The 17,982-nt window shown below is 43.8% G+C and overlaps 2 protein-coding genes and 1 pseudogene across 8 annotated transcripts in view; 2 read left to right on the plus strand and 1 right to left on the minus strand.

The window, feature by feature from the left end:
- FNBP4 (formin binding protein 4) overlaps positions 1-5,029 on the plus strand; it is a 53,436-nt gene extending 48,407 nt beyond the window's left edge. For both annotated transcript variants that reach the window (XM_026454104.2, XM_026454105.2), the window contains exons 16-17: positions 1,162-1,319; positions 4,035-5,029. In XM_026454104.2, coding sequence (XP_026309889.1) covers positions 1,162-1,319; positions 4,035-4,125 — 249 coding nt within the window. In that variant the 3' untranslated portion in view covers positions 4,126-5,029. The remainder of the gene's footprint in view (positions 1-1,161; positions 1,320-4,034) is intronic.
- A 698-nt stretch (positions 5,030-5,727) lies between these two features.
- On the minus strand, positions 5,728-7,114 carry LOC111544979 (annotated as a pseudogene). The gene has a single exon (XR_002732305.2). The product of XR_002732305.2 is annotated as a coiled-coil domain-containing protein 117 pseudogene (transcript).
- A 644-nt stretch (positions 7,115-7,758) lies between these two features.
- The window catches only part of AGBL2 (ATP/GTP binding protein like 2), a 77,946-nt gene continuing 67,722 nt past the window's right edge, over positions 7,759-17,982 (plus strand). For 4 of the 5 annotated variants that reach the window (XM_026454098.1, XM_026454097.1, XM_026454100.1 and 1 more), the window contains exons 1-6: positions 7,759-8,244; positions 8,387-8,519; positions 8,791-8,854; positions 12,566-12,700; positions 14,864-14,917; positions 16,066-16,251. In XM_026454098.1, the coding sequence (XP_026309883.1) occupies positions 8,487-8,519; positions 8,791-8,854; positions 12,566-12,700; positions 14,864-14,917; positions 16,066-16,251 (472 nt within the window). In that variant the 5' untranslated portion in view covers positions 7,759-8,244; positions 8,387-8,486. The remainder of the gene's footprint in view (positions 8,245-8,386; positions 8,520-8,790; positions 8,855-12,565; positions 12,701-14,863; positions 14,918-16,065; positions 16,252-17,982) is intronic. The other variant, XM_026454101.1, reaches the window with a different exon arrangement.

A 17,982-nucleotide genomic window follows, 5' to 3' on the forward strand; every position in this document is an offset into this window, starting at 1 on the left:
CTAAAAAAAAAAAAAAAAAAAAAAGCATAGGGATAAACTATTAAAGAGGCTGAGGTGGGAGAGTCAGTTGAACCTGGGAGACTGAGGTTGCAGTGAGCTGACATCGCACCACTGCATTCCAGCTTGGGCGACAAGGGTGAAACTTTGTCAAAAAAAAAAAAAAAAAAAAGATAAAAATTGGTCTTATCAATGTCTAATATATTTGTCAGATACTCTCCCTAGGGGCTTGGGATTTAGCAGTAAATCAAACAGACCAAAAAAGAAAAAAAACCCTCTGCTTTTGTAGAACCTTTCTTCTGGCAGGGGGTGGCTTGGGAGTAGATAACGGAAAAATGCATCTATGATAAATTTTTTTCCCCCTTTTTTTGAGTCGGAGACACCTGCCATCACCCCCAGCTAATATGGCAATTTGTTTTGTTGGTCTTTCCAGCTTTATTTTTTACCTTTTTTTTTTTTTTTTTTAATCATTTGATAGGAACGCTGCATCTATTTAAAATTTGAAAACAGGAACACTGTAATTCTGAGGAGACAAGATAAAGGCAGTATTTTGAATTGCATACGGTAGGGAGGTTAAAGGAAATTTATATGACCTGATTTTATAAAATACCACATTTACAAAGAGACAGAGTCTCAAAAGAGGGGGAAAATGCATGTTTATTTTTTATTTTTTATTTTTTTTTAAGACGGAGTCTCGCTCTGTCGCCCAGGCTGGAGTGCAGTGACCGGATCTCAGCTCACTGCAAGCTCCGCCTCCCAGGTTTATGCCATTCTCCTGCCTCAGCCTCCCCAGTAGCTGGGACTACAGGCCCCCGCCACCTCGCCCGGCTAGTTTTTTGTATTTTTAGTAGAGACGGGGTTTCGCCGTGTTAGCCAGGATGGTCTCGATCTCCTGACCTCATGATCCGCCCTTCTCAGCCTCCCAAAGTGCTGGGATTACAGGCTTGAGCCACCGCGCCCGGCCCAGCTTTATAGATTTTTAACCAAGCCTTTTCATTTATAGTTTGTAAGAAATTTATGGCAAGAACTTGGAATGGTATTTACTTTCTTTTTTAAAGTGTGCATATTCTTTAGAAGTGGGAAAAGGATCCTGACCTCCATTGTAGAAGACTCTTATCCTTATTTTATGTTTTATATTCCTTTGACCTTTAACCTTCGTTACAGGCAAAGAAGAGTAAAACCAAAATGCCATCTTTGGTAAAAAAGTGGCAGAGTATCCAGCGTGAGTTAGATGAAGAGGACAATTCTAGTTCCAGTGAAGAGGATCGAGAATCAACTGCACAGAAGCGAATTGAAGAGTGGAAACAGCAGCAGCTGGTTAGGTAAAAGAAAAGGGAACACAGATGAGGTGGGGTTTTGGACTAGGTTGAGACCTACTATGAGATGGAGTAGGTTGTGGTTGTTATAGATGCATTAGAATAGACATATTCTTAAAATCACAGCTTGTAAATTTATCTAAATGTTTCTTATTTATAAACATGTTTAATGCCTTATAGAAATTATGGTCTAGCCTTTTTTCAAAATCAGAAACAACAGAGTTGTAATATTTTGTCCAGTTGATTGTTGATCTTAGGCAAAGACCTGTCTCAACTCAGTACATCATTTACTATCTAGATCCAGTGGAACCTTTTATACACACACACACACACACACAACATATAAACTTATTTTACAAATAATTTATAGAATTAAACCCTTTTATACACACACATATTAACTGATTTTACAAATAATTTACGGTATTAGAATAAAGTTTTACCCCTATCCCTATTTCAGTCAAGCAAGGTAGAATACAGAGCTGCCTTCTGAATTGCACTTATTCTAGAAGTTAATGAGTGAGCACACCACACTAGGAACTAAATGAACCTCTTTTAGGTAAGAAAATCCTTCACTACCTTGCTTGACTGGAATAAAAGGTTAGGGAGAACTGGCTTCAAGTAATCGCGCCTCAGCCTCCCAGAGTGTTGGGATTATAAGTGTGAGCCAGCACACTCAGGTTAGAAATGTTTTTTATGATGAAAGTACGTTGGGCCGGGTGCGGTGGCTCATGCCTGTAATCCCAGCAGTTTGGGAGGCCAACGCGGGCAAATCACGAGATCAGGAATTCGAGACCAGCCTGGCCAACATGGCAAAACCCCATCTCTACTAAAAATACAAATTTTTTTTTTTTTTTTTTGAGACGGAGTCTCGCTCTGTCGCCCAGGCTGGAGTGCAGTGGCTGGATCTCAGCTCACTGCAAGCTCCGCCTCCCGGGTTTACGCCATTCTCCTGCCTCAGCCTCCTGAGTAGCTGGGACTACAGGCGCCCGCCACCTCGCCTGGCTAGTTTTTTGTATTTTTTAGTAGAGACGGGGTTTCACCAGGTTAGCCAGGACGGTCTCGATCTCCTGACCTCGTGATCCGCCCGTCTCGGCCTCCCAAAGTGCTGGGATTACAGGCTTGAGCCATCGTGCCCGGCCTAAAAATACAAAAATTAACTGGACCCGGTGGCGAACGCTTGTAATCATTGAGGCAGAAGAATTGTTTGAACCCGCGAGGCGGAGGTTGCAGTGAGCCAAGACTGCGCTTTTGCACTCCAGCCTGGACAACACAGCAAGACTCCATCTCAAAAAAAAAAAAAAAACACACATGTTGGCTGTTCACTGTGGCTCACACATATAGTCCTAGATGCTTGGGAGGCTGAGGCAGGAAGATGGCTTTCTCAAAAATTCTAGAAATTTTAAAGACTCAAGACACAGCAAGTACAATTTTTTTATTTCATATTTTCCTTGTTTTAAAGGTATACATTCTGAAATGGGCAGCATTCTTTGACTGCAACTCACTGTTCATCAGTTGTCAATGTATAAACTAGAACATAGCTGTCTAATACTGATGCCAGATTTCAAATTCATCTCTGATAGGTTCTAGCTTATTTTTTATTAAAGGATCTAATGCATCCATTCTGTTAACTGCAAGATACAATTTGAATTTTAATCCTTACAAATAAAACTACTTGAAAGAGAAACTCAAAAATATTAGATCCGACTGGGCACAGTGGCTCACGCCTGTAATCCCAGCACTTTGGGAGGCCGAGGCGGGTGGATCATGAGGTCAGGAGTTCGAGACCAGCCTGGCCAACATAGTGAAACCCTGTCTTTACTAAAAATACAAAAATTAGCTGGACATGGTGGTGGGCGCCTGTAGTACCAGCTACTCGGGAGGCTGAGGCAGGAGAATCGCTTGGACCTAGGAGGCGGAGGTTGCAGTGAGCTGAGATCATGCCACTGCGCTCCAGTCTGGGCAACAGAGCGAGACTCTGTCTCAAAAAAAAAAAAAAGTTAGATCCAAGGGTCCCTTTTGGTAGATTGAGGGTTAGATATATCTGCCCTGAAGAATCATAACTCCTATGGGCTAAGAAAAACTTCAATAGAACGTGTTTTATTTCTTCATTGTGCCTTTAATGGTTACTGGAGGTATATTTATATAAAATAAATAAGGCCAGCCATGGTGGCTCACACCTGTTATCCCAGCACTTTGGGGGGCCAAGGCAGGCAAATCACCTGAGGTTGGGAGTTCGAGACCAGCTTCACCAACATAGAGAAAGCCTGTCTCTACTAAAAAAAAAAAAAAAAAAAAAAAAAAAACCCAGGCAGGTTGCGCATGTCTGTAATCCCAGCTACTCTGAGGATCCCAGCTACTTTAAGGGGAGGCTGAGGCAGGAGTCGTTTCAACCTGGGAGGCGGAGGTTGCGGTGAGCTGATATCACACCATTGCACTCCAGCCTGGGCAACAAGAGCAAAATTCCGTCTCAATCAATCAATAATAAATAAATAAATATGCACTTAGATATATACATAAAACCGGGAGAATGTTTGGTTGACCTATCAGAATGAAGAAGTTTGATGAAGAATATACTGATATTTGGCTGAGAAACAAAAGATTTTCATAAACATAGATGTGATAAGGTTTTTAATTTCAGTTAGATTTTTATTTGCTAGGAAATGAATACTTCTGTTAATTTTTCTTTCCACTGAAATAATCTGTATGTTGTTTTCACAGTGGCATGGCAGAGAGAAACGCTAATTTTGAAGCCCTTCCTGAGGATTGGAGAGCAAGACTAAAGAGAAGGAAAATGACTCCAAACACATAGTTTTTAAGTTTTTAAAACTTTTTTTGTATTACTTGTTTTGTGTTCAGTTCAAAGTCTTAACCAGCTTTATTGTCAAATAAACTATAAATGTTATGGGGGAGATCTTCTAAATTTTCTGGGCAAGAGTGTATGCATACAAAGTTTTCACTTTCGTGAAATGTAATTTTTCTGTTTTGCTAAGGGATGAGGTGATTGGAATTGCTTTGACCATGCTGCCTTTATTCTCAAACTGGCAAACTTAGCATGTTAGGTATATTAACCTCATCAGTCTTGAAGAACATGTGGCTCATGAGTATAACACCTCTGTAGAGGACTCCCTGACAAAAGTGAAGAATTAACTTCTCCTCCAGAACAAGTGCAATTCAGAAGGCAGCTCTGCATTCTACCTTGCTTGACTGGAATTGTCTGAATCTTTTTCTGACCTCTTTTCTCTAGTCGGCCACCCCTGAAGTGCTGAGGTCTAAGTGGTTTACCTCATGCTGATAGATGGCCACACTGTTTAGAGTAGTTCTCATAAATTCTAGGAACTGGTAGCTCAGTCGTTTCACACACTAGGTGGCATACAAGCAGCAGCAGGTGTTCGTATCCTTGATTTTGAGAATTTCCCCTCAAGTATGTGGCAGTAAATGCAAAGAGACAGTCTGTGTATTAATGTCTCCATTGTCTTAACCCTGTTCCAAAACAAAATTCACCTCCTTTCTTTATGTGAATGTATTCTCCATAAAATTCCAGTATTTAAAAAGCAGTTTACTGTTCTGTACTTTCTATTGTGTCACAATCAGGTAAAAGTCACTTTAAACTGAGGAAACGGCAAATTGTGTTTTAAAGCTCTTTGTATTTCTCCAGTTTCTGACCTTGTAAATTTGTATATATGCACTAATAAAGCTTTTTTTAATAATTCTGATGGGTTATCCTTTTGCTCATCAACACCTGTTATTCCGATTATGTAACCAAGACTTTTTTTTTTTTCTAAGCATATACAATGCAAGGTGCAAACATTTAAGAACAGCTTTCAAGAAAAAGAGCAGATCTTGAATGGGGAGTGGTGGGGCCAGTTTAGACAAACAGGCTTCTAGTCCCAGATGGTGCTGTGTGATCAAAGTTTTGGGGTCTAATATTATCTATAATATCTAGATTGGTTAATAGCCATATTAGATAATATTTGACCTACTTAATTCCTGGCAATGATGTAATATGGTTAACATTTCGAAAAAAGTTGCTTTATAGCTTTTTTCCCCATTGATAAAAGTATCAGATACGGTTGTATTCATATATAGTTAACCAAAGACACGTGTTTGAATTTTATTGTAGTATATTTATTTTTTTGTTCTTGGTTTTTTTTTTTTTTTTTTGAGACAGAATTTCGCTCCTGTTGCCCAGGCTGGAGTGCAATGGCGCGATTTAGGCTCACTGCAACCTCCACCTCCCGGATTCAAGTGATTCCCATGCCTCAGCCTCCCTAGTAACCGGGATTACAGGCATGCGCTACCACGCCCAGCTAATTTTGTATTTTTAGTAGAGACGGGGTTTCTCCATGTTGGTCAGGCTGGTCTCAAACTGCGGACCTCAGGTGATCCGCCTGCCTCGGCCTCCCGAAGTTCTGGGATTACAGGCGTGGGCCACCGTGCCCTGCCTGGAGTATATTTCTTTTTTTTTTTAAACTGTAAACCAACATTCCTTTAATAAGCCCCACAGAAAACTGCTTTTCCTTTGAGACAAACTTCCTTGGCAAAAAGTTGAAGTCAATAAATGGCTACCCAAAATGAGAGTCCCACCCCCAAATCACAGGTGGAGATATTATTACACCCGTTTCATAAAACTTTCAAGTCTCTATACTATGCAAAGAGTCTCATAACTGAACACAGGATTCTTCTAACATTTGACAACTTTAGTGTAGAAATTGGTTTCTAGAGTTCCATCTCTTCTGTGCTAGTAGCTGTCTCCAAACTATTATAAAGAGACATCCCTGGTTGCCGAGGTTCCAAGAACAGTTCAGTTCTCTGAGGGAAGGCAGTGCCAGCAGCTGCATGCTTAGCTTGGCTCTCTCCTGTATAGTTCTTAGTATTAGAGGATGGCTTTGGCTTATCAGAAAGGAGTTCAGGGAGGGGTTTCCAGAGAACAAGCTCCATGGAAGGACGGCTCATAGACTCAATCATTTTCTTTGTAAAAACGTCATCAAATTCCCTCTTCAAACCTGTTTTCATGGTATCAGAAAGGACAAGACTGGGGAGATGGTTAACATTTCTGTCAGCTTCAACTTCTTCATCTTCATCAATTATCCTGTCCTCAATCTCTTGAAGCTTCCTTCGGGCAACTTCACACTGTGGTTCTCCAGTTGTCTGATCCATTTCTTCACAAATAACATCTAATATCCCAGGTACGGAAAGGCCACTAATGCAGGGATTTACTCCATGCCCCTCTACATCCTGATGTGCACAAAGAATCCAGTCATTAGGACCAGCACAGAGCTCTGCTTCAGTTATCCTTTTCTTTCTTACTGGACAATCATCATCCTCCTCCTCTCGCTTGTGTTTCTTTTTACAGTGAACAGAAACACGTCCGCGCGCCGCACTCCCGGTGGGGCTGCTAGGGACTGCGCGGGGTCCCGATCGCGGGGCCAAGTCTGCGCCGTCAGCCCCTGGCGGGAAGGCCCGGTCGAGGAAGGCCGGCTGCGGCGGCTGTAGGAAGTCCGAGCTGCCGCTCAGAGGGAGGCCGCTAAAGGGCCGGCCGAGCGTAGCCATAGCCGGCGAGACTAGGAGGCTGCGACGGCGGCCTCGGCCGCCCGCGTCCCGAGGCCCGGCAGCTGCACCCACAGCGACTGCCGAAAGGCGCCAGCCTCGGATCCCGCTCTCGACCTCACGTCACGCCTTCTAGAACCCTCCACCTCGGGCCGCTCAGGGGCATGCCGGGATTTGTTGTCTGGAGTATATTTCTATGCATATAATTAATTTTTTAAACCTAATCAAAATGTGTGATTTGAATTTGCTAGCTTCGTTTCTTTCTTTTTTGTTTTTTTTTTTTTTTTGAGACAGAGTCTCGCTCTGTCGCCCAGGCTGGAATGCGGTGGCCAGATCTCAGCTCACTGCAAGCTCCGCCTCCCGGGTTTACGCCATTCTCCTGCCTCCCGAGTAGCTGGGACTACAGGCGCCCGCCACCTCGCCCGGCTAGTTTTTTGTATTTTTTAGTAGAGACGGGGTTTCACCATGTTAGCCAGGATGGTCTCGATCTCCTGACCTCGTGATCCGCCCGTTTCGGCCTCCCAAAGTGCTGGGATTACAGGCTCGAGCCACCACGCGCGGCCATGCTAGCTTCGTTTCTTAAGATTTTTAGTGTAGAAGGTAATTTTTCCATTCTAGCTATGGAGTGGACACAAGGTAAAAGAGAAGCAGCAGCTCTCTTAGAGCAAAGTATGCACAACAGTTATCTAAAGCCAACAGCAAACGAGCTTGAAAATATGTTGAAGGCTACTGGCATCGTACTCATCAATGCGGTTTCGATTCCCAGGTTGGGGCTGTAATGTATGAGGTGAAAAATGGGCCTGAATCGCCGCTGCCCGCCATACTCGCTGCAGACCTTCCCTGGGCTGCCCGCTCCCTCCTTGCCGGAAGCGCCCGGCCGCCCCGCCCCTTTTCCGCTTCCGGTTCGCGGTTGCTAGGCTACCCGGGCCCTCACAGACGGCAGTGGCTGGCGGGTGCAGCGAGTTTGTCCCCTTACCCACACACTGCTTGGCCTCTATACCTAAGTGCGGTGGCCGCCTGCCTCGCTGGGGCTTCTCTGCCGCACCCGTCCGTGCTGCTTGGGACGGGCCAGGGCGCGAAGGCGGTCGCACCCATCGCTCTGCCCTCCTGAGAAGTTTCTGTTTTCCTTCGCTCTTCCTACGCTTAGGAAACCCCCTCACCACCTGCCCCGGACCAGGTTCCTCTGAACCCTAAAGGGCCCGCTCTCCCAACCCCCTGACCTTTTTCCATCGACACTGACCGAGACGACTCCGTCGCGTGCTCCCATCCCCATTTCTTTCACTTTCCTGTGGCGAGCATCTCCCTTCTCAGGGAAAGGGAACCATGGGACCAGCACCTTGGGAAGAAGAGGCGGGAAGACACGCTGCCCTCCCTGTCTCAGGTGCACCTCTGGCCTCGGCATGACCATCTTGTTTAGCTGCTGAGAATCTGGGTTGGCAGGGTTTTCTGAAGTCAAGAGGGAGCTGGGGGGGCGCCCGGGGAGGTGTTGGCAGTTTTTCACTTGTCCTGTTCTGGCTTTGTAGCTTCTCCTGTGTAATCAGCTGCCTATTTGGAAATTGGGCAGGATTTGCGACTGGATGCTAATGTCACTGACTAGTTTTCATTCTACCATCCAGAAGTAACATGTTCCCAGCCTTGGAAACGCACCTAAAGCAGGTCGGTACACAGCACAGAAAGCCACAGAAATTTCTTCGGGGAACTCCATTTCTTCGGGAGCTCCACAGAAATCTGCTACTAGATGAGAAGGGATGTTCTGGTGGCATCTTTTCCCAGCTGGAGATCTTGATCCCCACGATAGAATAATTCGCAGGAATGCAGTTCGCTTGGTTTAGTTTAGTTTAGTCACATGCAACAACGCTCGTGTACTTTTTGTTGAGTCCATTATGGTTTGAAAACATCTTGACTGAAGTGGCCTTTCCTTTCACAGACTATTCCTGATCCTTATGAAGACTTTATGTACCGTCACCTCCAATATTATGGCTACTTTAAAGGTAATACCATGTTCTTGTCTAGTATCACCTTTCCTGGACTCAAGAGGAAAATTGCTTCGTCAGCTGAGAGGGTTGCACTTAGGTAGACTAATAAATAATTTGCATTGACAAATATTTTTTCCTCTACCATTATTGCAAAGTACTTCCTTTCCCCATTGATCTGCAGGGTCACCTCTGTCAGGTAGAAAGCATCCCTTAATACAAAGATCTGTTTCTGGGCTATCTATTCCGTTGGTCTGTCTATCTTTTACCAATATCACTGTCTCTTAATTACTATATGGCATTAAAATAGTCTTTATCTGGAAAGACATGTCTTCCCACCTTGTTCTTCAAAAGTGTCGTGGCTGTTCTTGAGTCTTTGCCTTCCTATATAAATTTTACAATTGGCTTATGACATTTTATTTTATTTTATTTTGAGATGAAGTCTCGCTCTGTCACCCAGGGTGGCACGATCTCAGCTCACTGCAACCTCTGCCTCCCAGGTTCAAGAGATTCTCCTGCCTCAGCCTCCTGAGTAGCTGGGATTACAGGCTCGATCCTCCACACCCAGCTAATTTTTGTTTCTTTTTTTTTTCTTTTTTTTTGAGATGGAGTCTCACTCTTTTCACCCAGGCTGAAGTGCAATGGCACAAACTCGGTTCACTGCAACCTCCACCTCTTGAGTTCAAGAGATTCTCCTGCCTCAGCCTCCCAAGTAGATGGGATTACAGGCACCAACCACCACACCCAGCTAACTTTTTTGTGTATTTTTAGTAGAGATGGGGTTTCAACATGTTGGCCAGGCTGGTCTCGAACTCCCGACCTCAGGTGATCCAGCCGCCTCGGCCTCCCAAAGTGCTGGGATTACAGACATGAGCTACTGCGCCTGGCAGTTTTTTTATTTTTGAGACGGAGTTTCGCTCTTGTTGCCCAGGCTGGAGTGCCGTGGTGCGATCTAGGCTCACTGCAACCTCCACCTCCTGGGGTCAAGCGATTTTCCTGCCTCAGCCTCCCAAGTACCCAAGTCGCTGCGATTACAGGCATGCACCACCATGCCTGGCTAATTTTGGTGTTTTTAGTAGACACAGGGTTTCCTTATGTTGACCAGGCTGTTCTCAAACTCCTGACCTAAGGTGATCCACCCACCTTGGCCTCCCAAAGTGCTGGTATTATAGGTGTGAGCCACTGTCCCCGGCCCGCTTATGACATTTTAAAAGATTGTAGGAATTGCATTGAATCTATAGATCAAATTTCACAAGAACTGGCAATTTTTCAACACTGGATTCTCCAATCTATGACTATAATATATATCTCCATTTACTTAGGTTTTTAATGTCTCCCAATAAAGATTTATAGTTTTTCATAATACTTCATATTTTTATGCTATTATAAATGTTGATCTTCTTAAAATTTTATGTCCTAACTTTGTTATTGGTATATTGAAATAAGATGGAGTAATATTGATTGTATTAGTGTTAATTTTATTTCTATCAAAGAATGTTGTTAAATTTTTTTATTAACTACATTAGTCATCACCCCTTATTATCTACAGGGGGGAGGTTCCAAGACCCCTGGATGGCCTGAAACCACTGATAGTACTAAATCCAAATCACTGTCATTCAGAACAGACTTCTATCTTCCATCCACAAATTTAATGCCTTTTCCACCGTAACTAAGTACTTATGCACTGTGGCCATAACTTTTGCAATTTGAAGTATGACAGCAAAACTATTATGAATTTTTTCTTCTTCACAGTTTCACAAATAGATTTGTTCTTACCATAGAACTTAGCAACCTCAGCATGCATATGTATTTTATTTATTTGTTTGTTTGTTTATTTATTTATTTATTTATTATTTTTTAGATGGTCTGTTTCTTGCCTTGGCTGGAATGCAATGTTGCAATCACAACTCATTGCAGCCTTGACTTCCCAGGCTTAAGCGATCCTCTTACCTCCCAACTAGATGGGAACACAAGCACAAACCAGCACACCCAGCTAATTTTAAAATATTTTTTGTAGAGACATGGTCTTACTATGTTGCTCAGGCTGGTCATCATACAATTTTTTACTTTCCATACAAAGTCAAGAACTTCAGGCCGGGTGCAGTGGCTCACACCTGTAATCCCAGCACTTTGGGAGGCCAAGGTGGGCAGATCACCTGAGGTCAGGAGTTTTGAGACCAGCCTGGCAAACATGGCGAAACCGTGTCTCTACTAATAATACAAAAAATTAGCTGGGCGTGGTGTTGCATGCCTTTAATCCCAGCTACTCGGAAGGTGGAGGCAGGAGAAACACTTGAACCTGGGAGGCAGAGGTTGCAATGAGCCGAGATTGTGCCACTCCACTCCAGATTGTTGAAGTTTCAATACCCTCTTCATAGGGAGAGAGAAATTCAGGGAGGAGGGTGTGTAGGCAATTGTGAAAGATAGTAAATGATATTCAGGAGAAACGAAATGAGCTCCAAAAACCATGTCCTGGGACAAAGTTCCTCTGAGCTCCGGGGAGGGGTGGCAAGCAAATGAGGGGAGGAACTTCACTGAAGAAAGGTTGTCTTATGCAAATAGTTGCCCAGGTAATCTCTGAGTTGCCCTCATAATTGATGAAAAGTCTATCGGGATGTCGTGACAATTTTTAGTCTCCTCTTTAGTGGTTCAGCTTTACTGGTTATTTGATGAGATTCCTAGGAAAGAACAACTGCTTTTCTTTTGGAAAGAAGTTTCCTTCGTTAGATAAGGAATTCCAGAGAGGTGTCCTTTCCTGCTCTTGGGGTAGTGGGGAGACAGGAGAGGTCAGAAAGTCCTTGAATCTGAGGCAGCTTCTAAGGCTTTTCTAATTTTTTTTAATTTATTTTTTCAACTTTTATTATAGATTAGAGGGTACATGTGCAGGTTTGTTACATGGGTAAATTGCATGTTATTGAGGGTTGGAACCCTTTCTGTGTTTAGTGAAAGTGTTCAGTAGCCAAGTGCCAAACCTTTGGGCCATAATTTTTTTTTCTTTTTTTTCTTTTTTCTTTTTTTTTTTTTTGAGACAGGATCTCGCTCTGTCACTCAGGCTGGAGGGCAGTGGCCTCCACATCCCAGGCTCAAGCAACCCTCCCAGCCCTGGGCTATCATTTTCTGAGTTCCAACACAGCCCTTGTAGCTTCAGAAGCTTTCTGCCTACCAAGCCCTTTCTCACTCCACTACACCAGGCTGCTTATCAAGTCTCCTCTTTACATCCGTTTCCTCAGCTGTAAGGTGGGGATAATTATGCTTCACTCACATAAGTGGGAATATGAAAGCTCTTTGAAGAATGCAGCATATTCATTGCAAAGGCCTGTGGTGGTGGGTGGTGATAAAAGGAGTAGGGGTTTGGTATTGACCTAGATGTTAGAAGTGATGAGTCAGCCTTCCAGCAACTTTTTTTTTGAAGCGGAGTCTCGCTCTGTTGCCCAGGCTGGAGTGCAGTGGCCAGATCTCAGCTCACTGCAAGCTCCGCCTCCCGGGTTCACGCCATTCTCCTGCCTCAGCCTCCAGAGTAGCTGGGACTACAGGCGCCCACCACCTCGCCCGGCTAGTTTTTTTGTATTTTTTTAGTAGAGACGGGGTTTCACCGTGTTAGCCAGGATGGTCTCGATCTCCTGACCTCGTGATCCGCCCGTCTCGGCCTCCCAAAGTGCTGGGATTACAGGCTTGAGCCACCGTGCCCGGCCACCTTCCAGCAACTTTAATTAAACTACCTATTTTTAGCGCAGAGAGGCAGTTTCCCAAACTCTGCTACGCATCAGCATATTCGGAAGAATAACCCTCAGTACCTGTTGCATGGCTCTCTTGGGGGAAAAGATGATTTGATACCAGACACCCTGCAAAAGGAGAAGCTTCTATGTGAGTAACAATCAGTATGTGTGACCTCTAGAACCTCATTGCCTAGTAACTCCTCTGAGTATTCAGAAGAACCTGCTCTAACATGAGAGAGGCCAGGGAGTGGCCTTGGCCTCTGTTTGTAACACCGTTCAAAACTCCTCTCTAAATCTACTTTGGATTACAGGTTTAAATCAAAATACTGTGTTTTCTAGCCAGGCATGGTGGCTCACGCCTGCAATCCCAGCACTTTGGGAGAATGAGGTGGGAGGATCACTTGAGGTCAGGAGTTTGAGATCAGTCTGACCAGCATGGCAAAACCCCAGCTCTACTAAAAATATACAAATTAGCCGGGTGTGGTGACACACACCTGTAATCTCAGGACTTGGGAGGCTGAGGTGGGAGGATTGCTTGAACCCAGGAGGCGGAGGTTCAGTGAGCCGAGGTTGGGCCACTGCACTTCAGCCTGGGTGACAAAGTGAGATTCTGTCTCAAAAAAAAAAAAAAAAAAAGAGTAATATGCCTGTCATGGTGGCTCACGCCTGTAATCCCCAGCACTTTGGATAGCTGAGGCAGGCAGATCGCTTGTGCTCAGGAGCTCGAGACCAGCCTGGGCAACGTGGCAAAACTCTTGTCTCTACAAAAACATACAAAAATTAGCTGGATGTGGTGGCAGGTGCCTGTGGTCCCAGCTACTGGGGAGGTTGAGGCAGGAGAATTGTGTGAACCTAGGAGGTGGAAGTTGCAGTGAACTAAGATTGAGCCACTGCATTCCAGACCCTGTCTCAAAAAAAAAAAAAAAAAAAAAAGGTAATACATTGATTTTCAGTTTTGATGGATAATGCTTATTAAGGCTGTTTGCATAGGAGCAGTGGAAAACAGTTATAGCTAGCTTACACAAAAAAATAATTTTTTGCAGAGACACAGGTTTCTTCTAAAATCTAAGGGGAGGAATACAGTTGAAATTCTCCCTCAAACCAAACATTGATCCACCCCTCTTTTCTCTATATCCCCTTTTACTTATCCCCGACCTCCACCACTACCTTTATATATACCCCCACCATCATAGTCCCACCACCTCCCATCCAAGCTATCATCATTCAGCCTTCTAATTGGTCTCCTGGCTCCTCTTGTTCTGTGCTGCACCCCCCAATCAACTTTCCACATAGCAGTGTTTTTTATATGCAAATCTGATTAGGTCCCTTTTCTACTTAAAACCTTTGAATGACACAAGATCTGAAAACCATAAAATACATTATTGTTTTTTTTTTTTTTTTTTTTGAGATGGAGTCTCACTCTTGTCCCCAGGCTGGAGAGTGGTAGCACTATCTCAGCTCACTGCGATTTCTGCCTCCTGGGTTCAAGCTATTCTTCTGCCTCAGCCTCCTCAGTAGCTGGGATTACAGGCGTGCACCACTACTCCCAGCTAATTTTTGTATTTTTAGTAGAGACAGTGTTTCGCTATGTTAGCCAGGCTGGTCTCAAACTCACAACCTTGGGTGATCGGCCCACCTCGGCCTCCCAAAGTGTTAGGATCACAGGTGCGAGCCAACACACCCAGCCAATATTAATAATTTTTTTTTTTTTTTTTTGAGATACAGTCTCGCTCTGTCGAAAGGCTGGAGTGCAGTGGCTCCGTCTTGGCTCACTACAACCTCTGCCTCCTGGCTTCAAGTGATTCTCCTGCCTCAGCCTCCTGGGTAGCTGGGACTACAGGCGTGTACCACAGTGCCCAGCTAATTTTTGTATTTTTAGTAGAGACAGGATTTCACCATGTTAGTCAGGATGGCTCGATCTCCTGACCTTGTGATCCGCCCACCTCAGCCTCCCAAAGTGCTGGGATTACAGGCATGAGCCACTGCACCCAGCTGACCAGGCTGGTCTTGAACTCCCAACCTCAGGTAGTCTGCCCACTTCGGCCTCCCAAAGTGCTAGGATTACAGGTGTAAGCTACCGTGCCCAGCCTGCTTTATATTTCTTTAGTTATGAGTGACATTGTGCAGCTTTACTGTCTTTTCAAATGTTTATTTCCTTTTATTTCCCCCATTAAAGTATGGGAGAAAGATTTAGCTAGAAATGCAGGGGTCCCAAGTGGGCACAGGAAATGAGAAGGGATGGGGATAGTGAACGGAAGAAAAGAAGACAACGATCCCTGAGACAAACGGGGCCTCCTCTTCCTCTTTCTAGGGCCTACCAGTTTATCTTCAGCTGTGCACAGACAAATAGAAGCCATCAACAGAGGTATTTCATGTCCTTCCAGACCAGAAAATTCAAGCTCCTTTTTTGGACTATATCTTCATCACTTGCTGTTCCCACCAAACCTGAGAATTACCAGACAGAAATGGGATTCATGCCTGATGAGCACTGAAGGACCCTCCGCCTTTAGTTCCCCCTTTCATTTCCATTTTTTTCTTTTTTCCTCATTCCCTTTCTTTTTTTTTTTTTTTTTTTTGGACACAGACTTTCACTCTTGTCTCCCGGGCTGGATGCAGTGGTGCGGCCTCAGCTCACTGCAACCTCTGCCTCCCAGGTTCAAAGATTCTCCTGCCTCAGCCTTCTGAGTAGCTGGGATTACAGGCATGTGCCACCACACCCAGCTAATTTTTGTATTTTCAGTAGAGATAGGATTTCACCATGTTGGCCAGGCTGGTCTCGAACTCCTGAACTCAGGTGATCCACCCGCCTCGGCCTCCCAAAGTTCAAAGTTTTGGGATTACAGGCATGAGCCACCGCGCCCGGCCCCTCCTTTCTTTTTTACCTTCCTGAAAGCCTTTCTTTTCTTCCCTTTTTTTCTGATTCTTTCTTTCCCAAGAGCTCTTCTTCCTGTCTTCTGCCCCATCTCACGCTTTATCTCACCTTCCTCTTTCCATCTTCTTTATGTCTCTCTTTCCTTTGTATGGTAATATTATGGCCCTGAAATTTTATTTGTAGGTTATTTCACTATAGTTGGTAAGAAAGAAGAAAAAAAGAATAAAGTTGTATGTACTTTTTTCTAAAATGGCAATGGATATATTGAAATTCCCTCTCTTGCCACTAGCTAAACAAAAATAATAAAGCACATTAAGTAACTTCTTATTCATTGTAACCAACTGTTGAAATGTCTTGGACCATTAAATTTAATTTTAAAAAAAAAGTTTTTTATTTACCCTGAAGTTTTATGTTTAAACATTTAATAGGCTGTGCAGAATTTTAACATTTTTAAATTTTGAGCCTGTTATTCTGGACTAAATCTTCTTGAAGGAGAAACATGTCAAATAATCATGTATCAATCATGTATCTGTGCTAATATTTTAATATAATGCCTAAAATAGTTTCATTGTTACAGATGAGCAGTAAAGTTCCCAAGGAGGAAAAGGAAGATGTTCATTTCCTCTCTTTCCCTTTGGCAGATCCACGCATGCTGAGTTTACCACATCTTAGGAGCAGGCAGCTTCTTTATGATGAGTTGGATGAAGTAAATCCACGTCTTCGAGAACCCCAAGAGCTCTTTTCCATTTTGTCTACCAAGAGGCCGCTGCCGGCTCCAAGATGGCCAATCGAATGTGAGGTCATCAAGGAAAACATTCATCATATTGGTAATATGACTTATGTGAAGTGGTCTCGCTAGTCTATTCTGCCTGACTTTTTTTTGTTTGTTTGCTTTGTTTTGTTTTGTTTTGAGAAGAAGTCTCACTCTATTGCCCAGGCTGGAGTGCAGTGGCGCAATCTCGGCTCACTGCAACCTCCGCCTCCCAGGTTCAAGTGATTCTCCTCACTCAGCCTCCTGAGTAGCTGGGATTACAGGTACGCACCACCACTCCCAGCTAATTTTGCATTTTTAAGTAGAGACAGGGTTTCACCATGTGGTCAAGGCTAGTCTCGAACTCCTCACCTCGTGATCTGCCCGCCTTGGCCTCCCAAAGTGCTGGGATTACAGGCATAAGCCACCAAACCTGGCCTTCTGCCTGACTTTATTACAAGACCTGAGAATGTTAAGTCCTATGTGCTTAAGTATAAGGCAGGACAGAGTCAACATTTGTTTGTTTGTTTGTTTGTTTGTATATTTATTGAGACAGAGTCTCACTCTGTCACCCAGGCTGGAGTGCAGTGGCTTGATCTCCACTCACAGCAGCCCCCACCTCCCAGGTTCAAGCAATTCTCCTGCCTCAGCCCCCCAAGTAGCTGGGATTACAGGTTCCTGGCCACCATGCCTGGCTAGTTTTTTGTTGTTGTTGTTGTTGTTGTTGTTTGTTTGTCTGTTTGTTTTTTGAGACTGACTTTTGCTCTTGTTGCCCAGACTGGAATGCAATGGCATGAGCTCAGCTCACTGCAAACTCTGCCTCCTGGGTTCAAATGATTATCCCGCCTCAGCCTCGTGAGTAGCTTGGATTACAGGCGTGTGCCACCATGCCCAGCTAATTTTTTATTTTTAGTAGAAACGGGGTTTCTCCACGTTGGTCAGGCTGTTCTCGAACTCCTAACCTCGGGTGATCTACCTGCCTCGGCTTCCCAAAGTGCTGGGATTACAGATTTGAGCCACTGCACCCGGCTAGTTTTTATGTTTTTATTAGAGTCAGGGTTTCTCCATGTTGGCCAGGCTGGTCTCAAACTCCTGACCCTAAGTGATCCACCCACCTTGGCCTCCCAAAGTGCTGGGATTACAGGCATGAGCCTCTGCACCAGGCCTAGAGTCAACATTTATTAACTCACCCTGAAACAATTAAACTGTGAGAAACTGATATAAACTCACCAATATCAAGTTATACTAATGTGTAAACTAGAATGCTTCTGAGTTTTTCAGAATGGGGGGATACCTTCCTAGAAGACAAAATATATAAATACTGAAATCTGTTTTCTAGATTAACCTGTTTCAGTGGTTTTTTTTTCTTTTCTTTTTCTTTTTTTGGAGGGAGGACATAGCATCTTATCTAAAAATACAGAGGTGCTACCCTGTCTCTGTATGAATGTGTTTGGTTGTGTGGTATTTTTACCAGTCTTGGTATAATTTAAGACTATATATACCACAACATAGTTTTTACTGTTTTTAATTATATTTTGAGTGTATTGGAGTTTTCTTGTTGGAATGGTGGAGACTTTTTTTTGACATTATGGGTCATACCTGTGAGCTCTTGGAGCAAGCACAATCTTCTTCATCCATTTTATGGATTAAGCATTTATGGAAGTGGGTTGCATTAGAAAGTGGGGACTTCTCTAATTACCAGAACAAGTCTAGCAAACATCATGTATGTCTCTGCTTTATACTACTGGATAAAAAACTGGATATTCCTCTTTTTTTTTTTTTTTTTTTTTTTTGAGATGGAGTCTTG

This window comes from Piliocolobus tephrosceles, chromosome 13 (assembly GCF_002776525.5).
Source record: "Piliocolobus tephrosceles isolate RC106 chromosome 13, ASM277652v3, whole genome shotgun sequence".
Classification (NCBI taxonomy): domain Eukaryota; kingdom Metazoa; phylum Chordata; class Mammalia; order Primates; family Cercopithecidae; genus Piliocolobus; species Piliocolobus tephrosceles.